Genomic DNA, 21,100 nt, shown 5'->3' with positions numbered 1-21,100 from the left:
AACAACAAAGTAATCACTGTGTGTGTGTGTGTGTGTGTGTGTGTGTGTGTGCACAAACACTGAGATTTGAACCAGGGCCTGGGTGCGCTCCCTTATCTTTCTCCCTCAAGGCTGGTGCTCTACTATTTTACCCACACCTTCGCTTCCATATTTTGCTGGCTAATTGGAAATAAGTCTCTTGGATTTGTATGCTTCAGGCTGACTATACTTCAGATTTCAGCTTCCTGATTAGCTAGGATTATAGACATGGGCCACTGGCACTCAGCTCAGAGTAAATGTCTTTATATGATGTGGAAAAAAATATTTTCAACAAGAACCATACCAAAAGCTCATGCCAACACCTTCTTTTGCTTTCCCAAATAAAAAATACAAAAGTATCACTATCTGGAAGAAGACTCTTCACTGACTTCCCATTATCCTACTGATAGGAACTATGTGAGTTTTATATTCTCTGGCCATATGATTTGGCATTTGCACAACAATCAAACACTGAAAAACAGAGGATAAAGGAATATGACTGAGGGTTCAGGAAATATAATAGGGATGGTGAACTAGTTCACAGACTATGTACTTATGAAACTATCAAATGAAACCCCTATTCCACTATTAATATAGACTAATAAAATCATGAAATAAAGACAGTATGTTTATCTCTCTTCCATAATATATGCTGTTTATACTTGGTAATAGTTTTGCATAAACAATTCAACTAGGCATTGAGAGGAAACCAGTGAGGAAGAGGTTAAGCAGGCTGTCCTGTGTATCATCACCCAGGCCTGAGGATCCCAAGCTACAGAGCTCATGGGGTACGTCCTGAGCATATCATACACAGGTGACAGGAGTTATTTGCAAAAGAACTGCATCCCTTTTTAGGTAAAGCATGTTAGATGTGAGTCAGATGTTGGTGGCTCATGTCTGTAATCCTAGCTATGCAGAAAGCTGAGATCTCAGGATCACAGTTCAGAGACAGCCCAGACAGAAAAGTCTCCAATTAAACAGCAAAAAGCTGGACGTGGAGCTGTGGCTTAAGTGACAGAATGCCAGCTAGGGACAAAAGAAGGAAAAAAAAATTAAACTCAGCAAGAGGCTAAAGCTCTGAGTTTGAAACCCAGTACATTCTGGCACTGTTACTTTTTTAGATAAAATGTTAAGGTCCAGCATGTTACTGGTATTTTTAAATGCATTATCTTCTTTCCTCTCACCATCACCCCGAGCCTGGCCGCCAAATGTTAGTGTGTGCCTATTTTAGTGACATACCAAAGGACTCCCTAAAGCCTCTCTCCTCTCCTTCAGTTCGTGCCATTTCGAGATTATATCGACCGAAGTGGAAACCATATCCTGAGCATGGCCAGGCTGGCTAAGGATGTCCTGGCTGAGATCCCGGAGCAGTTCCTGTCCTACATGCGGGCCCGGGGAATCAAACCCTCGCCGGCACCTCCGCCGTACACCCCTCCAACACACCTGCTGCAGACACAGATCTGAACAAGCAAGCACCCCATCGCTGTGGTTACCACGCGCCTGTTGCTATGGTTACAGCCCCATCCGTCAGAGCAGTGGTCCATGCCCCATGCCGTGCGCCTGGTGCTCCCTCCTGAACTGGAGAGCCAGGAGACTCCTCAGTTTGGTTTCAGAAGTAATAGTTCCTGTGCTTCCTTGGATCCAAAATTACATTCTCTTCCTAAACCAAAACTGTAAATATGGTTGTTGCATGAGCAACAGGGGAAACACAATGGCTGAAAGTCTTGAAGGCAGATGTCTTCTTTGAATCTTTTTTTTTTTTTTCATAGAACAGCTAATTTCCAATGTATTCGTTGGGAAAAAGCACAAGCTATGTTTTTGATGGGAATATTGTCCTTGGCTGCTATATGTGTAGGAGCAGTCTCTCTGTATCAATGTTTACATGTTACTAACTTTTTAACTTTCAATGCTTTTATAATTGTTCTTAAGAAGAAAAGTTTTGAATATTAAACCTTTTTTCCTCTGCACTGCAATAGTGATAATCACATTAAGAGCAATATCTCTTTGAATGATTGTCTGGACAAGTAGAATTTCAAATAAGAGGAAAAAGTAAAATGCTTTTCATATGTCCTACTGAGAGAATTTTCTCAAGGAGCCACATCTGCTTAGGGATTTGTTTCTTGGTAAAGTTTACCAGGTATAGGAATTTTAAGCTTAGCAGATATGTATGCTGTGAGAGAAAGCATTTTCACTTCATAAAGTTTGGGTTCTAAATATAGACTGCGGCTGGTTTATATTTTACTACATGACATAGAAGTACTCAAACACCAGGGGTTGAACACCGGGCTGGGGATATGGCCTAGTGGCAAGAGTGCCTGCCTCATATACATGAGGCCCTGGGTTCGATTCCCCAGCACCACATATACAGAAAATGGCCAGAAGTGGTGCTGTGGCTCAAGTGGCAGAGTGCTAGCCTTGAGCAAAAAGAAGCCAGGGACAGTGCTCAGGCCCTGAGTCCAAGCCCCAGGACTGGCCAAAAACAAAAAAACAACAACAAAAAAAACAAAGTTGAACACCGTGAACATCAATGTGCAAGAAATACTTTGTAAAAGTACCACAATGCTGTTTAGAAAGACTAAATGAAATCCAGAACATTTAACTATCAACTGTTTAGCAGATGTTTTAAACTTTTTATTCCCTTCTATACCATGTCTAGATACTTTAATTCAAGGGGATACTGGCTCTCTTGATTGGGATTTCTTGCTATGACTCTTTCATGTTGCCACACAGGGTGTACTGGCTGGAATCTTTTGTGAAATTCCCAATTCAGTAGATAAAACCTTGTGAGTTAGGGCACAACACATTTGTGAAATAATCAACTCAAACATACTGACCTGCCTGTGCACAATTCATTATCAAGAGTTTTTGCATGAACAGTTTTTACAAGAATTATTGTTTTGTGAAGTTGTGTCTCAATTCAAGCATTTATTTAGAACAAACAGCCTTAAATTCTCACAAAATTCCTGGAAATGATTGTGAATTGCCTTCAAAAAAGTAGAAAAGTGTATCTATTTTTTTCTTTTTGTGTCAACAATGTCAATGGCTTTGTAATATTTTTTCTTTACCTACACCTTATTTTGTACTTGATTTATTTCTACTGTATGTTATTCTCTTTGTCCTAGTTTGACCTAGGGTGATTTTTATAAGCATGAAACTGTTTTACTGAAAAAGTACATCCACATATCTTACAGAATCCCTGTTATATAACTGTAATACTCAATGATCTGTTTTTAAGTATGTATGAAAATCCTTAAAAGGATAACTATTTGCACTGTAAATTTCATATATGAATGACATGGAGTATGAAGATTTCCTTTACTGGTCATAAATATTTATGTGCATCTAGTTTGTTAATCTATTCATTTTTTAAAATTTATCTTTATTTGTCACTCCAAAAAAACCCTAAAATAAATAAGATCAATATTCTTTTCTTTTTGTGAAACATTAGATGTTTTTCTTTCAACTGACCAGAGTGAATGAATGATGCATATACTTTTATTTAAATAATGAAACCAAGTGCTGGTGGCTCATGGGAGGCCTAGATCTGGTAAGTACAGTACAGGCAGAAAAGTCTATAAGACTCTTGTCTCCAATTAACTAGGGAAAAAAGTGAACTGAAAGAATGGTTCAAATTGTAGAGTGCCATCCTTGAGTGTAAAAGCCAAGTAAAAGCTTGTAAAAGCTGGAGGCCCTGAGTTCAAGTCCCAGTACTGGCAAATAAATGACAAATGAATGCATGAATGAATGGTGTTGCTAAACCTAGTGCTAAGAATGGAACAACCTTAGTTACCACCAAGAACAATAACCAGAAAATTATTGGTGGTTAACTCCCTATGTAAGATTAACAAATAATAGGTTCTTGTCTCTTCCCTAAATTAATGAAGAGAACAAAAATGAAAGGAATACATGATTTATGCAAAACTAACTGGGAAAAAGAAAAACGACCACTGTAAAAATAGTTGTTGAAAATTCCAGGAACAAATGCTATAAGCTCGAACACATACCAATAGCTCCCCCTACGACCTGAGTACCAGACAGACATTCTGACATTAGGCACAGGTTATGGCATAACAAGAAGGCTATACATAGAATGATGGATTCAGGGCATCATGTCTTCTACAGTTATAAATTCCAGAATTAAAAATGAATATCCTGCTAGTTGCCAGTGTCATGTACCTGTAATCCTAGCTACTCAGGAGGCTGAGATCTGAAGATCACAGTTACAGTCCAGTGCAGGCAAGAAAGTCCATGAGACAAATTAACCACCAAAAGCCAGCAGTGATGCTATCGCTAAAGTGGTAGAGCACTAGGTTGAATAAATAAACAAAACAAAACTCAGCAACAGAGCTCAAACCCTGAGTTCAAGACCCAAGACTGGCACAAGAAAGTAGGGGGTGGTGGTGGAGGAGGCCACCTCTTGCCTTTTTTTTAAATTACTTATTTATTGTCAAAGTGATGTACACAGGGGTTACAGTTACATACTTTAGGCCATGGGTATATTTCCTGTACTATTTGTTACCTCCTCCCTCATTCTCCCCCCTCCCCCTTTCCCTCTCCAAATGGTTACACCAAATGGTTATGCAAGTATTGCTTTTGGAGCCATTTGTCTTTTTATCCTTTGTCTCTCAATTTTGATATTCCCTTTCACTTCCCTAGTTCTAATACCAGTATATACAGTATCCAGGGCACTCAGATGAGATACACTGATAGCACAGGTACAACCACAGGAAGAGGATACAAGAGGATCTTCAACAAAAGAAGCTACGGTTTCACATGGCATGTTGAAAGAAATTACAACAGTGACATAAAGCTTGCTTCCATAACATGGAGTTCATTTTACTTAGCATCATCTTATGTGTTCATAATGGCATACCTATTGGGCTCTTGTGATCCTCTGCTGTGACTAGCCTAAACCTGTGCTAACTATTCCCTATGAGGGAAACCATACAGTCCATGTTTCTTTAGGTCTGGCTCACTTCACTTAATATAATTTTTTCCAAGTTCTTCCATTTCCTTACAAATAGGGCAATGGCATTCTGATAGAGGCATAAAATTCCATTGTGTATATATACCACATTTTCCTGATCCATTCGTCTACTGAGAGGCATCTGGGTTGGTTCCAAATTCTCGCTATGACAAATTGTGCTGCAATGAACATTGTTGTGCTGGTGGCTTTCATGTGATTTTGTTTGTGGTCTTTTGGCTAGATACCGAAAAGTGGGGCTGCTGGGTCATAGGGGAGCTCTATGTTTACCCTTCTGAGGAATCTCCATACTGCTTGCCAGAGTGGCTGAACCAGTTTACATTCCCACCAACAATGAAGTAGGGTTCCCTTTTGGCCACATACCCTCCAACATTTGTTATTGTTAATTTTCTTGATATAGGACATTCTTACTGGGGTGAGGTGGAATCTCAATGTTGTTTTGATTTGCATTTCTTTTATGGCCAGTGATGTAGAGCACTTTTTCATATGTCTCTTGGCCATTCTCATTTCTTCATCAGAGAAGTCTCTTTTTAAGTCTTTAGCCCACTTGTTGAGGGGGCTTCTGGTTCTTTGAGGTTTTGTTTTGCAGGAATTTAATTTTTTTAGTTCTGCATATATTTTAGATATGAGGCCTTTGTCCATTGTATGGCCGGTAAAGATCTTCTCCCAATCTGTGGGCTTTCTGTTTCTCTTGGGAGCTATGTCCTTTGCCCTACAGAAGCTCTGCAGTTTGATGCAGTCCCATTTGTCCAATCTTTCTTTGATTTGTAGCATTTCTGGTCCTTTATTAAGGAAGTTTCATCCTGTGCCAAGGACCCCAAGTGTTTTTCCTACTCCTTCTTGTGTTTTTAGGGTAACTGTTTTTATTTCGTGGTCTTTGATCCATTTGGAATTGATTTTGGTGCAGGGTGATATATAAGGATCTAGTTTTTGTTTGTTGCAGGTGTTGAAACCACCTCTGCCTTCTTGATCACTTTGTAAGCTCTCTGCTCTCATTGTGAGATGCTAGCTTTTCATATGTGAGATATTGCTCCCACAGTAAACTTGATACATTTAATAGTGGCAGCCAAGAACTTGCTCCAAATGGTGAGAACTTTAAAATCTCAATAAGAGACATCCAGATGAAATGTTATTTCCCTGGACAGCACTGGTTTGCCTTTCTAATGTCTCTTCTTGTTGAAATCATTGAAAGTATAATCTCACAAAGCAGCACTCTAAATTGGAAGAGTAAGAAACTTACAATTAAGGAAAGTAATTTCATATGGTGACACCAATGAGATTTCACTCATGGATGAGATTAATCATCTGTACCTTTTGAGAAATTGTGCACTTTAAGCTTGGCTAATATGTATATAATTAATGAGGTAAAACTAGACCCCTTGATATTAGTAGACAATCACAGAACTGCCAATTCAAATACAATAAAGGTAGCCATGTGTACACACCTATAATCTCAAGAGGAAGAGAGTGGGAGGATTGTGGTTCACACAACTCACCCAAAAAGTCAGTGAGACCTCAGCCCATGACTGAAGCCTGTAATTCTGGCTACTCAGGAGGCTGAGATTGGAGGATCAGAGCTTGAAGACGGTCCAGGCAAGAAAGTCCATGAGACTCTTATCTCCAGTTAACCACCAAAAGGTCAGAAGTGAAGCTGTGGCACAAATGGTAGATTGCCAAGCCCAGGTTTTATGCCCCAGAACCAGCACAAAAAGGAAAGAGGGAGGGAAGGAAGGAAAGAGGGAGGGAAGAAAAGAAGGAAGAAGGGAGGGAAGAAGGAAGTAGGGAGGGAGGAAGAGATAAAGGAGTGAGGAGGAAGGAAGAGAAGGAAGACAGAAAGGAAGGAAGGAAGGAAGGAAGGAAGGAAGGAAGGAAGGAAGGAAGGAAGGAAGGAAGGAAGGGAAGAGGGAAGGAAGAAGGGAGGGATGAAGAGAAGGGAAGAATTACCACAGGAATCCCAAATGCTTTAAATACTGTCCTGATTCTCTTCCTTTCCTCTCAGATGAAAAATGCAAATTACTTTCTATTTGTCTCCACCGTTAGTAGTTTCCCATTTAATCATCTCTATGTATGTTCACAGCCAGTCACATAATACCAATCACCATTACCCCTCAGAAGAATATTAAAGCTATCCGGTCTTGAAACGTCACTTTCCCAGCCGATCCAGGTCTGCCTGAAGCTCAGTCCCAGTGCTCACACTCTCCTCTAGTGTTTACCTCACATATCCTTTGCCTTTCCAACTCAAGCCCCAACTCATCTTTTCACTTCAGCAAACTGAAACCAGTCCCTTCTATGCACTGGTCTTTGCATTGCATCTCAGAATACTTATTACTTCCCTTCTTTGTGTGTATGTGCCCATACTCAGGCTTGAACTCAGGACCTGGGCACTGCTCCTTAGCTATTTTGCTCTAGGCTGGTACTTTATCACTTGAGCCACAGTTCCATTTCCACATCCTGTTATTGATAAATGACTGTACTTTTTTCTGGTGCATCTTGTATCTCCATCCTTGGAGAATATGATGTAAATGCCACCTGAAAATAGGCATAGTTTTAAATGCTTCCCAATTTAAGATGTAAATAGGGAATTTAATGTGTGCAATTAAACTATCAGATGACTACATCACTCCCCTCCCCCTTCTTTTTTTGATGGTAGTACTAGAGGTTGAACTCTGGACCTCACACTCTCACTTTGTTTTCTCAAGAGTAGCACTCTACCACTTGAGTCACAGCTCTCCTTTTGGATTTTTGTTGGTTTACTAGAGATGAGACTCAAAATTTCCTCCAATCTGGCTTTGATCCTGTGATCCTCAGATCTCAGCCTCTCCTGAGTAACTAGGATTATAGGTGTGAGTCATCAGCACCCAACTCAATAGCTGTTTTTTAAAATCCTCTTCCAGTATGCAATACAAAACCAGAAGTAGGTGTGACAAGACGTTGACAGTTGAAGAAAAACACTGGTAGCAGGCTGTTTATTCTTCTCATTTAATAAACATAATTGGGGTGGGTCTTGACACATTTTCTTACTGTCAAAAAATAAAATAACAAATTTAGGGGGTTTGGAGGTTTGGGAGTTTATTTTGTTCTATTGCTAGTACTTGGGTTTGAACTCAGGTCGTGAATGCTGTCCCTGAGGTTTTTCACTAAGGCTGATGCTCTTCAGTTTGAAGCATATTTCTACCCTGGGTTTTCTGCTGGTTAATTGGAGATAAGAGTCTCATGAATGTTCCTGCCTAGGCTGGCTTTGAAGTACAATCTTCAGATCTTAGCTTCCCAAATAGCTGGGATTACAGGCTCGAACACCAGTACCTGATCTCTAATTGACTTTTATTTGTCACCAGGGGTCAGGGAGCTCTCTGTCTTACAAAAGAAAATGAGAATTGTGTACAATCTCAGAACTGTCAATTGTGTGAAGGGACTAGGAAACAGAACAACAGAGAAACAAAGCAGAGGTTAAAGTTGATATCACCTTACTTTCAAGTAAGGGTTGAGTCAGAAGGCATTTCCTCATTATGCTGACTTAGGTAGGCTGGACTCTCTTGATTTCCAGAAAATCTCGATTTGGGATTTATATGCTACTTTTAAGCTTCCATTTCAATTTCATTGTGTGGTATGTAACACGAATGTCTCTATGTTGGTTTGGTCTGGTCTGTTAGAGCCAAGTTCAGGAGCTCAATCCAAAGTAATGGCCTCATTAACATTTTTTGTTTTCTTTAACATTATTGTGTTCTAATATCACCTTGGGAAATAAGAGATTGCTCTCACAGAAGTGAGGCCTGTTACGGGGTTCAAGGGAGGGGATTCCCCATCCCTCCAAGAGTCTACCACCCAGAGACAGTCTCAAACAAAAAGATGGATTTATTGGGGAAGCAAAAAGTGAACTGACCAGCCAGGGACGCAGCACAGACTTGGGAGCTGAACCGACAATGAAAGGCATGCTGACTGGCCAGGGACACAGTTCAGACTCAGGAGCTGCCACCGTGACACTGAGCAGTCCTCAAATTGGGGTTTATAAAGGTAAAAGTGTAGCACAGATATAGCAGGTTGACGCAGGGGGTAGAGCAAGCAACAAACAAGTTAAGCAAGCCATTTACAGAAGCAGAACTTTGGGGTCAGGTTGACCTAATCTACTGCACCCAACATTTCCTACCATATTTCCCTAATAAAGATGGAATCACCTCTGCTCCCTACAATATCCCCTTTTCTTTCAGCCTAATCAAACCCTTCACTTATTTCACTAACATTGAGGGGTGTGTACTGGATACGTAGGACCAGTTTTATGGCTCCAATTCTTTGTACAAATAAAAATGTGTTAACACAGGGACCAATCCAGTTTCCTGTGCCTCTAAGTGCCTAAGTTTGGCCAGTGATATCTGTGAGGTCCACCCCTAGGAGAGCTCCATGCTCTCACCTATTTAAAACTTCACACCTGGAGGCAGTTACCTCCCTCCCTTCTGAGGTCACACCCTAATCCATCTGGACACACCCTAATACACTTGGACACACCCTAATACACTTGGACACACCTCCCACCCCAAGCGTCACCTGGGAGTGACTCTCTAGCCTGCCACACATGCTTTATCCAATTTTCCTTTTTTTTTCTTCCAATTTCCTTAATAGAGTGAGTCAGTCAACTCAGGAATGGTAAGGTTACCAGAGAAAGAATGTCCCCCCAAAATCTCAGCTTCAACAGATCCAAAGTAGCCTTACAGCAGGAAATCAGCTGCATGTGATGATAGGAGTCCCATCTGTTTTCACCACAGTAGAGGTGCTCAGGGTGAAGATGTAGATTCTTCCAGATGTCTCTCAGGCCATCCTTGATCTCAACCCATATGGAATGGGCAGGGGAAGTGGCTCCCAGTGGCTCCAATAGAATGTCACACCTTCTGCTGGGTTGCCTGCAACTTTCTACATAGACTGGTTAAATAATCATCTCTCACAAGTGCAAGTCTCCACTCTTGTACATTTGTTACCATTGTTTTCCATGCTTCTAGTTTACCCTGCCTCATCTTCCCAAAAATGACTCTGGTACCTTGATCTGAAGGGGAGCTGATGGGCAAAGATCATCCATCTTCTGTAACTTCTTCAGGCTAACTCAGGGATACTGACCCTACCTAGCCAGGAACCTATAACCTTACGCATAGCCTACTTTGCCAAGGGGTTGCCAGTATCAGATGTCCATTAGGAGCTTTACTCCAGACTGGAAATTACATTCAACATTTTACTTTAACAACTGCATAGACTTCCTCTTGGGCTACAACACTGTAGTCTTTTAGCACTCTGGTTTGCAGAAGCATTTTCCTGACTGGCTGGAGAACTGATCTCCAGTGACCTAACAATGCCTAAATTACCTTTGCAGGCCTTAGATCTCAATAAAGACATGATCTCAGGTCCATAAGCTTCCTCCCCTGAACAGATATGCCAGCTCAAAATTCACTTCGGGCTTTGAGCAGATGCAGGTGGTTGGGATTTTAAACTATACTGTCATTTGACAAACTTAGCTTTACTACCCACTATAACAGATGACTAGCAAGTTCCTGCCCAATTAGACAAACATGGGCATTAGAAAGTCATGCTTACAAACTATTCTCCTAGGACCTCCCACCTCCCAGGGACCTTTCTTTCCCTGGGCTGGCCTTGCACCGAAGATTTCAGACCAATGAGTCTTACTAACTTCTGCTTTAACACTTACACTTTGGCTTTCATTTGAAGAACTCTGAAGCCTAGACAGGCACCCATTGCTTGTTTTATTTATTTTTTTAAATTTCATATGGTACATTGAAAATAATAACGTCAAAGATAAACCACTTATTTCCGATTTTTTTTGGCAGTTATGGGGCTTGAACTCTGGGTCTGGGCACTGTCCCTGAACTTCTTCAGCTTAAGGCTAGTGCTTTGCCACTTGAGCCACAGCGCCACTTCTTATTTCCAAATCTTGTAGTTAATTTTCCTTAGTATTATGTGATCATATATATATATTGCTATTGAGCTACTGTGACATTCTGCTAGGACTATCCTAGACAAGTACTAATTGTTTCCAATAAATGAAACCATAGAGTTTATGTTTCTTTGGGTCTGGTTCACTTCACTTAGTATGATTTTTTTTCCAAGTCTTTCTATTTCCTCATGAATGGGCACAAGTCATTCTTTCTTGAACTTTGTCCCTGAGCTCTTCAGCTCAAGGCTAGTGCTCTACCATTTGAACCACAGCGCCACTTCCAGATATGCATTTCTTTTATAGCCAGTGATGATGATCACTTCTTCATGTACCCCTTGGTCATTCTCATTTCCTATTCAGAGAAGTCTCTCTTTAAGCCATTAGCCCATTTGTTGAGGGGGCAGTTGTTTTTTTGAAGATTTGTTTTGGGGGAAGCTAATTTGTTGAGTTCTAAGTATATATTGGATATGAGGCCTTGTTATCTGTATCATTTGCTGTGCAGAAGTTCTGCAGTTGGATCCATTGCCTGTTTTAAGAGAACCATTTTTTTTTCTTCAGTCTGAGTTACTGTCTGGAACATTTGAACTCAATTGAGGTTTTCCTTACTGCAAGAATTACAAATACCAGAATTACAAGCACAAGAATCCAGACTTAGCATCTTTGTGTAATGGAGTCCCGCCCCCCCCCCAAGGGAGGGAATTCCTGGCTCGTCCAAGAGTCCACCACTCAGTCTCCAGCAAAAAGGTGATAAAAATGTACCTTTGGCATTTCTCTTGGTCCTTCACTGGATTTGCACTCAGGGCCTGAGTGCTGTCCCTCAGCTCTCCAACTCAAGACTAGCACTCTACCACTTTGAGCCTCAAAGCAACTCACAACTCTGTTCCCAGCACTCTGCTGGCTGATTAAAGATGAGACTCTCACAGGGACTTTTCTCTGCCAGGGCTGGCTGCAAACCACAGATCATGATTCTGTACATAAGGCCACTTTACTGCAATTAATGCAACAAGGTGGTCCACACAGAAATAGTTTTTAATCATGATCTTACCTGGAACTTATTAAGAGCCAACGTTACGTGCAACAGACTTGTAGGAATTGTCTGTCCTTCTCAGTGGGTCTGTTGGAAACTGTTACAAAAAACCTATAGACAAACTGGAATAGTAATTCCACTTTGGAACAATAGAACAATTTCACTCCCAAATTTCTTATCTAGAAATGCATTCTTGATTTCCAAAGCCTTTTCCTTACTTCCTCTTTTAATAATGCAATAATCCTCCAAAACACTTAGTAATGCTCAAACTTGGAGTTTGGACTTAAACTCACCCATTTTTCTTGAATTCCAAAGTCACAAGAACATTACTAGTTCAAATGTTTCACAAATGTCCATTTTAGTGGGTCATCGGATTGCACTGCCTTCCACTTGTCCTCCTTAGTCAGGTTAGCTGCTTTGACATGAGAGGCATGGATCCAGGTCTTTAGGCTGTCTACCTTGACAGCAGTAGGAATGGTCAGAACTACAGTGTAGGGGCCTTTCTAGTGGGGCTCCAAGGGCTCAGTCTCATGTTGCTTTACCCACACCACCTGTCTTGGCACAAAAGGGTATAAGGCTGGAGCATCCTTGGGCAGCTCCTCGTGAGCCGCCCTGATCTGTGAGTAAAGTTCATTTTGGACTCTCTGCAGGTCCTGCAAGGACTATAACCAATGTTGGTTAGTCAATTCAACTGTGCTTCAGAACCAAGCTTAGGGAATAAGGGAGGAGGCCTCCTGAACATTATCTCATAAGGTGTATATGTGTACAGTGTACAAGTATGGTGTACAGCATACCCACAGAAGGGCAAATGGTAGGAGGGCCGTCCAGTTTTCGCCAGTCTCAAGGGTCAATTTGGTTAAGGTCTCTCTTAGAATCCTATTCATCCTCTCTACCTGACCTGAACTTTGAGAATGATAGGCACAATGTAATTTCCAATTAATCCCCAATGACTTACCTAATATCTGGGTTACATGAGAGATGAAAGAGGGGCCATTGTCTGAGCCTATGGCTACGGGGAGTCCAAACCTGGAAATTATCTCCTCTAGCAGCTTCTTTGCTACTGTCTGTGCTGTTTCCCATTTGGTTGGGAAAGCTTCTGTCCATCCTAAAAAAGTGTCTACAAAAACTAGCAGATACTTATATCCATATTTGCTTGTTTTTACCTCAGTAAAGTCTAGCTCCCAATAGGCAGGCTCCTGGCACCATTCCCCTTTCCCTCTTTCCTTTGATGGCTATTCCACCAGCCACATTTGTCCTCTGAAAGGCACGCACCAGCTGGTAATATCTTCTAACATTTTGTCCATTTTAGGTATATAGTAGAACTGGCGGATCAGTTCTGCTAGCTTGCTCTTTCCTAGATGGGTTCCCTGGTGTATTTGCTTAATGATACTCCATCCTAATGCTTGGGGAAGAACAACTCCTGCTGCAAGTCTGTTTCCAGTTTCCCTTTTTACTCATTTCCTGAGGATACTGGAGAGCCTTTTGATCTTCAGGAGAATACTGGGCCTCCTCTGAGAGGGCTGGCATTGGGAGGAGTGCCAATGCCATCGCGCTCCTGTCTGCTGTAGCCACTTCTTGTGCGGCCTCGTCAGCTCTCCGGTTCCCCTTTTCTTCCTCTGAGTTTCCCTTCTGATGTGCCGGGCAGTGCATTACAGCAACTGCCTTTGGCAACCATATGGCCTGATATCTGTTATTTGTTTTTGATGGTTTTTCTTTCTGCTGTCAGCAGCCTGCATTCTTTGTAAATGGCCCATGTACATGTACAGTGGCGAATGCATACCTGCAGTCCATATAGATGTTGACCTTCTTGTCCTTTCCCAGCATCAAAGCTTGGGTTAGGGCAATGAGCTCAGCTTTTTGCACTGAGGTGCTCACTGGTAATGGCTCGGCCCAAATAACTTGGTCCCTTTCCACAACTGCCACTCCCACTAACTTCACTCCGTCCATCACATAGTTACTTCCATCGGTGAACATGGTCTTTTCTGAGTCGGGTAGCAGAAAGTCTGTGAGGTCTGGCTGAATGCTGTGGATGGGGTCACAACCTCAGTACAAGTGAGCACCATCTGATCAGCATCTGGTAGCAGGGTGGCAGGGTTGAGGGCTGTGGGAGCTCGGAAAGTCACTTTAGGCTGGTTGAGCAACAGAGCCTGGTACTGTGTTAGCCTGGCATTGGACATCCACTGGTCTGGGGGGCTTCACAACAAGTTCTCAACTGCGTGGAGGTAGTTACCACTAGGTCCTGCCCCAGTGTTAGCTTGTTAGAGTCTTTGACTAGCTGAGCCATTGCTGCAAGGCAGGCAGGCCATCCTAATGCAACTGGGTCTAATTTTTTAGATAAGTAGGCCACTGGCCAATACCATGGTCCTAACTTCTGAGTTAGCACGCCCTTTTCCTACTCCAGCCTTTTTGCCCATGAACAAGTAAAAAGGCTTGTGGATATTCAGAATAGCCAGGAGTGGGGCTGAGACTAGCTGCTTTTTAAGGGTCTGGAACACCTGTTCCTCTTCTTCTGTCCATCTAATATTTCCTCCTGGCCCTTTGGTAATCTCACATAAGGACCGTGCTACTTCAGCAAACCCCAAAATCCAGAGTTTACAATACCCCACAGTTCCCAAGAATTCCCTTACTTGTCCCTTAGTCTGGGTAGTGGGGATTTGCATGATTGCTTGCTTCCTGGAGCTTGACAAGGTCCTAAGTCCTCCTTCAAGAATGTACCCACGATATGTGGCTCTCTTGGTGCACAGCTGGGCTTTCTTGCTGAGACCCAGTAGCCGAGTTCTTGTAGTGCTTTTAGGAGCCCTTCAGTCACTTGTAAGCAGATCTCCTCTGTTTTTGCAGCTATCAACAAGTCATCCACATATTGTAACAAGGAAACCTTGGGGAAAGAGAGTCGGTACTCACAGAGATCTGTGTGCAGTGCCTCATCAAAGATGGTGGGGGAGTTTTTGAACCCTTGAGGCAGCTGAGTCCAGGTCAGTTATCCTTGATATCCGTCTCCGGATCTGCCCACTCAAAGGCAAATAGGGGCTGACTGGCCGTCACCAGTGGGATGCTGAAGAAGGTGTCCTTGAGGTCTAGTACTGTATACACCTGTTTCTTGGGGTCAAGCATGCTCAGGTCCCATGTTTCTCTATATTGAGTTGCTCCAGCTCCTTGATTTTCTCTCTTTATTTTTACTATAACCCCTTCTGTGAATCAGGGTTGTCTCCTATGACTAGTAGCTGGATTAGTCTCCAAGTGGCTCCTCAGCCTAAGATGCTGGACATCTCAGAACAAGGGGGGGCCAATGACTCAGCCATAGACTGAGCCTGCAGGCCTGGAACCCTAGGGAGTTGCTGGTACAAATCTGCATTAAGAGCAGAAGTATCTTCTGATGTCTGCAGACAATGGCAATACCTAAAACTGCCCCATTCAAAAAGAATCATGCTTGCCTATGTGCATACAGCTTGTTTTCTTTTTGTCCTGATTGGATGGCTTTGCCCACATTCAGGGAGGGTCTTCCCCCTTGATTTGCTGATCCATGTGCCCATCATCTGTCTACTTCATGGGGCCCTCTCCACCCGGAGGTGCCCCTGAACTATAGTCATCTTTTAATCCTCTCCACAGAACCTTGGTGAGTTTACCATCATGCTTAGCATCAGAGCATCTTTTACACAGTCCGCAAATATTTTCTCCTCATCTGTACAATGTCTCTTCAAGTATATTGTTTCCTTTGCTATCTCAAAGCTTTTCATTCTTTAATTTTTTTTTAATATTAAGTAGTTGTACAAAGGAGTTTCAATTCCACAAATAAGCTTTCTAGTTTATTTTTTTAATGTACCTCATTTATCTACCTTTGTTTTTGTTACCTGAGTCTGGGGAATCAAATCCAGATATTGCCTAGATTTGCTTCAAGTGGTTGTTGCTTTTTCTCCTTATATTGTCTTCTTGTAGGTTTTGTGGTTTCTGGTAGGAAGTCACAGTCCTGTCCCACTTCATAGTTATCAATAACAATTTCTTGTTGTTGTTGTTGTTGTTGTTATGTTTCAGGAAGACAGCCAGCATTTTATTTTTCCCTGAGATGGTGGCTGCCAGAATGAGGCTTTCCTGAGGCCTTCTTATGCTTCTGGTCCAGCACCTAGGCCATGTATTTCTCCTGCTGCTTCTGGATCTGGAAGTCAGACACGTGATTCCTGAAGATCTGTATCTGCTGGCTGATAACATGCTGTAGCTGTTTAATTTCATTCTCTTTGCCATTAAGTACATTTTGCTTTACAATGGGAGACTCAGTCTCCTTGCACTTGGTGATGAGCTGTTCCTCCTTGCTGGACTCCTGCAGTACTTTGCTCTTGACAGTAGAGAGGCCTTTCCAAGGCCAGCTTCTTTCTCCAGCTGCTTAGAGATCACCTCCAACTCTCTAAGGGAAAACTGCAGCTCCTCCTCTTCTTGACCAGGAGGAACATGGTCTCGGCATGGGCAGCTTCTCTTCCACCACTTCCTTCTCCACTTCCTGGAACTCTTCTTTATGGACAACATTTTCATCCTGGAGAACCACTGCATTCCTCAGCTGGCGAATCAGCTCCTCCTGGGGTTCAATTATGTCTGGCAGTTGATCGAAGGTGAGACACACAGATTCCCGACCCCGCACCTTTGGCGACCACCCAAGGGGCATCGCCATCTTTCACCCCCAGCAGCTCATTGGAAATGGCTACTGCTGCCGGCCATCAATAACAATTTTCTGTATTGCTTTTGTTGTCACTGTGGCCAAATAACGGAGGAAATGTGATTTAAAGGGAGGATGTCCCGAGCTTAGCTCAGAGCCTTGGGTGTAGCAATCCACATGGAGGGATGGCAAGCAGGAAAGATCAGATGCCCTCATGGTGACCAGGAAGGGGGTAGCCTGTGCTACCCTGTGCTAGTGGCCTCTTCCTGTTCTTTCTCTGTCTTCTGTGTTTGGCCTCCAGACTATGCGGCCCTACTTTGCAATGCATGGCAGCTCTGCTCTTCCTGCATGAATTGTCTCTGCACATGTGTTGCAGCCATGTGGACATACCCTTCACTCATTTCTCAGACATCTCTCAAGCCATTCAAGTTGACAAGATTAATTATCACAATATTTCTCCTTTGCAATCCTTTAGTTGTCACCATATAGGGGGCTGACTAACCCAGGCTGGATTTGAATATATGTAACTCCTGCTTTGTCATTTTCAGTGCTGGGATTACCAGTACTGCTTCTCTTTCTCTTGTGTTCCAGACCTGGGACTGGAACTCAAGGCCCCAGTGCAGTCCATGAGCTTTTGTGCTCAAGGCTGGTGTTCTACCACTTGAGCCAGAGCTCCACTTCTGGATTTTCAAAGATAAGAGTTCACAAACTATTCCTGCCCAGGCTGTCTTCAAACTGAGATCTCAGATTTCAACCTCCTGAGCAGCTTGACTTACAGGTGTGAGCTACTGGCACCAGGCTTCTGCAGTTTGGGGTTTTTTTTTTAGAGAATTTGAGAAGAATTGGTATTAGGTTTTAAAATGTTTGAAAGAATTTGTCAATGGAACTGTTAAGTATTATGCATTTCCTTAATAAATATTTTTATTACTGAATCAATCTTCTTTTCTTCTTCTTCTTCTTCTTCTTCTTCTTCTTCTTCTTCTTCTTCTTCTTCTTCTTCTTCTTCTTCTTCGTCTTCTTCTTCTTCTTCTTCTTCTTCTTCTTCTTCTTCTTCTTCTTCTTCTTCTTCTTCTTCTTCCTCTTTTCTTCTTCCCTCTTCCTCCTCCTCCTCGCTTCCTCCTCCTCCTCCTCCTCCTCCTCCTCCTCCTCCTCCTCCTCCTCCTCCTCCTCCTCCTCCTCCTCCTCTCCTCCTCCTCCTCCTCTTCCTCCTCTCCCTTTTGGGTCTGTTCAAGTCAGTCCACATCAGTTCGCATACAATCAGTTGATTTTAGGTGTGAAGAAATTTAAATTTTAATTTTAGGCGATGTTGTTTATTGTCATAATTTATTCAAAGTAGTCTATTTTATTTGTCTTCATGAGGATTAGGAGACGGCCAAAGAACTTTTAACTTAGATATCTTGGATAAAGCTTTCTAGAGATGGAGGGCCATTGAAGCTTTTTTTATATATAAAGAAAAGTGTAGGATCAATTCCTGGTCCTATAAATACCCACTTATAATACATACAACAATTAATTGAAACTATGAGATCTCTGATCTCTATGCTACTCAAAGACAGGGACCAAATATTACCTGCCATTGTCTCCTCTGTCACAACCTCAGTGATTGGCACTTAGTATGTTAAGTTATCCTAAGGCCAGTGTGGTAAGAGTAGTGAGAATTATAAAGCAGCTGGCTGCCAGTGTCTCATACCTGTAATCGCAGCAACTCTAGAGGCTGAGATCTGAGAATTGTGGTTTGAATGTAGTCTTGGCAGAAAAGTCCATGAGATTCTTAGCTTCAATTAACTACCAAAAAGCTAGAAATTGAGCTCCCAGTAGTATAGATTGCTAGCCTAGAGCAGAAAAGCTCAGAAACAGCTCACAGGTCCTGAGTTCAAGTTTCTATATTCATTCTCTCTCTCTCTCTCTCTCTCTCTCTCTCTCTCTCACACACACACACACACACACACACACACACAGAGTTATAGAGTAATTCTCAAAGGAAAAAAAAGAAAGAACAATGAGAGTCTGTCCACTTGAGGGAAGATGTGTCTGGGCTTTATTGATCATGGATCTGTTTATATTAGCACCTATTTGCTTGCATTGACACTGAAAACATACTGAATAGATATGAGATGAATGAAGGCAAGAATTTAGCTCCATTGAGAAAACTTCAGGTAATTTCCAGGGTACCAGCTCCTTCCCTAGACTACATAGCTTCAATAGAAAGATGTTCAGAAGAAAGGTGTCATTCTAAATCCATTACAGTTCAGGCTAGAAGTGGTTCTCTCATTTCATAGGATGTGGGACCCAGTGTTCTTAATTATCCACATGGATGCCTCCACAGGGCTGCTGAATTTTCCAACCTTCAAAGAAATAATTTCAAGTGAAAATAAAATAGGCACTATCTTCTCTTACAGCAATTAAGGAAAACATCCCTTTGTTTTTACAGTATTTTATTAGGTCTGAGTGTTTCCTTTTCATTTTCACTTTTTCTCATGCATAAAGAATATTAAAACTTAAAACTATAAAGATTTGTTTCATTGGAGTTAACTATATACTACTTTTCTCTACCCTAGGGCTTGGCAAGTTAAAAGTGTTTTTATAGTAAGCATCCAAGCCCATTAGAAGAAATATGTTACATTGTGAATATTTCATCACAGATTTTTTTGGTGATAGGGGTTCTAGCTACAAAGAACTGCTTCTCTTAAATACCTAGGAATAACCTTACCAAAGAAGTGAAAGACTCTATGATGAGAAATTTAAAAACATGAAAAACGAAATTAAGGCAGAACTAAGGAAATGGAAAAACCTCCCATGCTCCTGGATTAGGAGGACTAATATAGTCAAAATGGCAATATTACCAAAGGCTATCTACAAATTCAATGCAATACCCATTAAAATCCCAATGCCATTTTTTAATGAAATAGAGGAAGCAATCCAGAAATTCATATGGAACAATAAAAGACCCAGAATAGCAAAAACAATCCTAAGCAGAAAGAACAGTGCTGGAGGAATTACAATACCCAACTTCAAGCTGTATTATAAAGCTATAGTAAAAAAAAAAAAAAAAAAAAAGAGCTTGGTATTGGCACTGGAACAGGCCTGAAGACCAATGGAACAGAATTGAAGACCCAGAAATGAATCCACAGAACTATGCCCACTTAATCTTTGATAAAGGAGCTTAAAAAAAAAAAAGGATGGGGGCTGGGGATATAGCCTAGTGGCAAGAGTGCCTGCCTCGGATACACGAGGCCCTAGGTTCGATTCCCCAGCACCACATATACAGAAAACGGCCAGAAGCGGCGCTGTGGCTCAAGTGGCAGAGTGCTAGCCTTGAGCGGGAAGAAGCCAGGGACAGTGCTCAGGCCCTGAGTCCAAGGCCCAGGACTGGCCAAAAAAAAAAAAAGGATGGAAGAAAGATAGCCTCTTTAACAAATGGTGCTGGCAAAACTGATTCAACACCTGCAACAAAATAAAACTAGATCCTTATATATCACCCTGCACCAAAATCAATTCCAAATGGATCAAAGACCTTGAAATAAAAACAGACACCCTGAAAACACTAAGAAGCAGTAGGAAAAACACTTGGGCTCCTTGGCACAGGATGAAATTACCTTAACAAAGACCCAGAAACTCAACAAATCAAGGGAAGGTTGGACAAATGGGACTGCATCAAACTGCAGAGCTTCTGTAGGGCAAAGGACATAGCTCCCAAGAGAAACAGAAAGTCCACAGATTGGGAGAAGATCTTTACCGGCCATACAATGGACAAAGGCCTCATATCTAAAATATATGCAGAACTAAAAAAATTAAATTCCTGCAAAACAAAACCACAAGGAACCAACAGCACTCTCAACAAGTGGGCTAACGACTTAAAAAGAGACTTCTCTGATGAGGAAATGAGAATGGCCAAGAGACATATGAAAAAGTGCTCTACGTCACTGGCCATAAAAGAAATGCAAATCAAAACAACATTGAGATTCCACCTCACCCCAGTAAGAATGTCCTATAACAAGAAAACTAACAATAATAAATGTTGGAGGGTATGTGGCCAAAAGGGAACCCTACTTCATTGTTGGTGGGAATGTAAACTGGTTCAGCCACTCTGGTAAGCGGTATGGAGACTCCTCAGAAGCTAAACACAGAGCTCCCCTATGACCCAGGAGCCCCACTTTTGGGCAACTACCCAAAAGACCACAAACAAGAACACACTAAAGCCACCAGCACAACAATGCTCATTGCAGCACAATTTATCATAGCTAAAATATGGAACCAACCCAGATGCCCCTCAGTAGATAAATGGATAAGGAAAATGTGGTACATATACACAATGGAATTTTATGCCTCTATCAGAAAGAATGACATTGCCCCATTCGTAAGGAAATGGGAGGACTAGGAAAAAATTATATTAAGTGAAGTGAGCCACACCCAAAGAAACATGGATTCTATGGTCTCCCTCATAGAGAATAATTAGCACAGGTTTAGGCTAGTCACAGCAGAGGATCACAAGAGCCT

The 21,100-nt window shown here is 41.9% G+C and overlaps 1 protein-coding gene and 1 pseudogene across 4 annotated transcripts in view; one reads left to right on the top strand and one right to left on the bottom strand.

Moving 5' to 3' along the window:
- Window positions 1–21,100, top strand: part of Cpne8 (copine 8) — a 272,518-nt gene that overhangs the window by 184,781 nt on the left and 66,637 nt on the right. The window contains exon 20 of one of the 4 annotated variants that reach the window (XM_048366539.1): window positions 7,897–7,973. The exons of 1 other annotated variant lie outside the window; for it this stretch is intronic. In XM_048366539.1, the coding sequence (XP_048222496.1) occupies window positions 7,897–7,920 (24 nt within the window). In that variant the 3' untranslated portion in view covers window positions 7,921–7,973. Of the gene's footprint in view, window positions 1–1,293; window positions 2,287–7,896; window positions 7,974–21,100 lie in introns of those variants that run through there. 2 more of the 4 variants (XM_048366523.1, XM_048366549.1) reach the window with 2 other exon arrangements.
- On the bottom strand, window positions 15,788–17,156 carry LOC125366120 (annotated as a pseudogene).

This window comes from Perognathus longimembris, chromosome 1 (assembly GCF_023159225.1).
Source record: "Perognathus longimembris pacificus isolate PPM17 chromosome 1, ASM2315922v1, whole genome shotgun sequence".
Lineage (NCBI taxonomy): Eukaryota > Metazoa > Chordata > Mammalia > Rodentia > Heteromyidae > Perognathus > Perognathus longimembris.
This window is presented reverse-complemented; position numbering and strand designations above follow the sequence as displayed.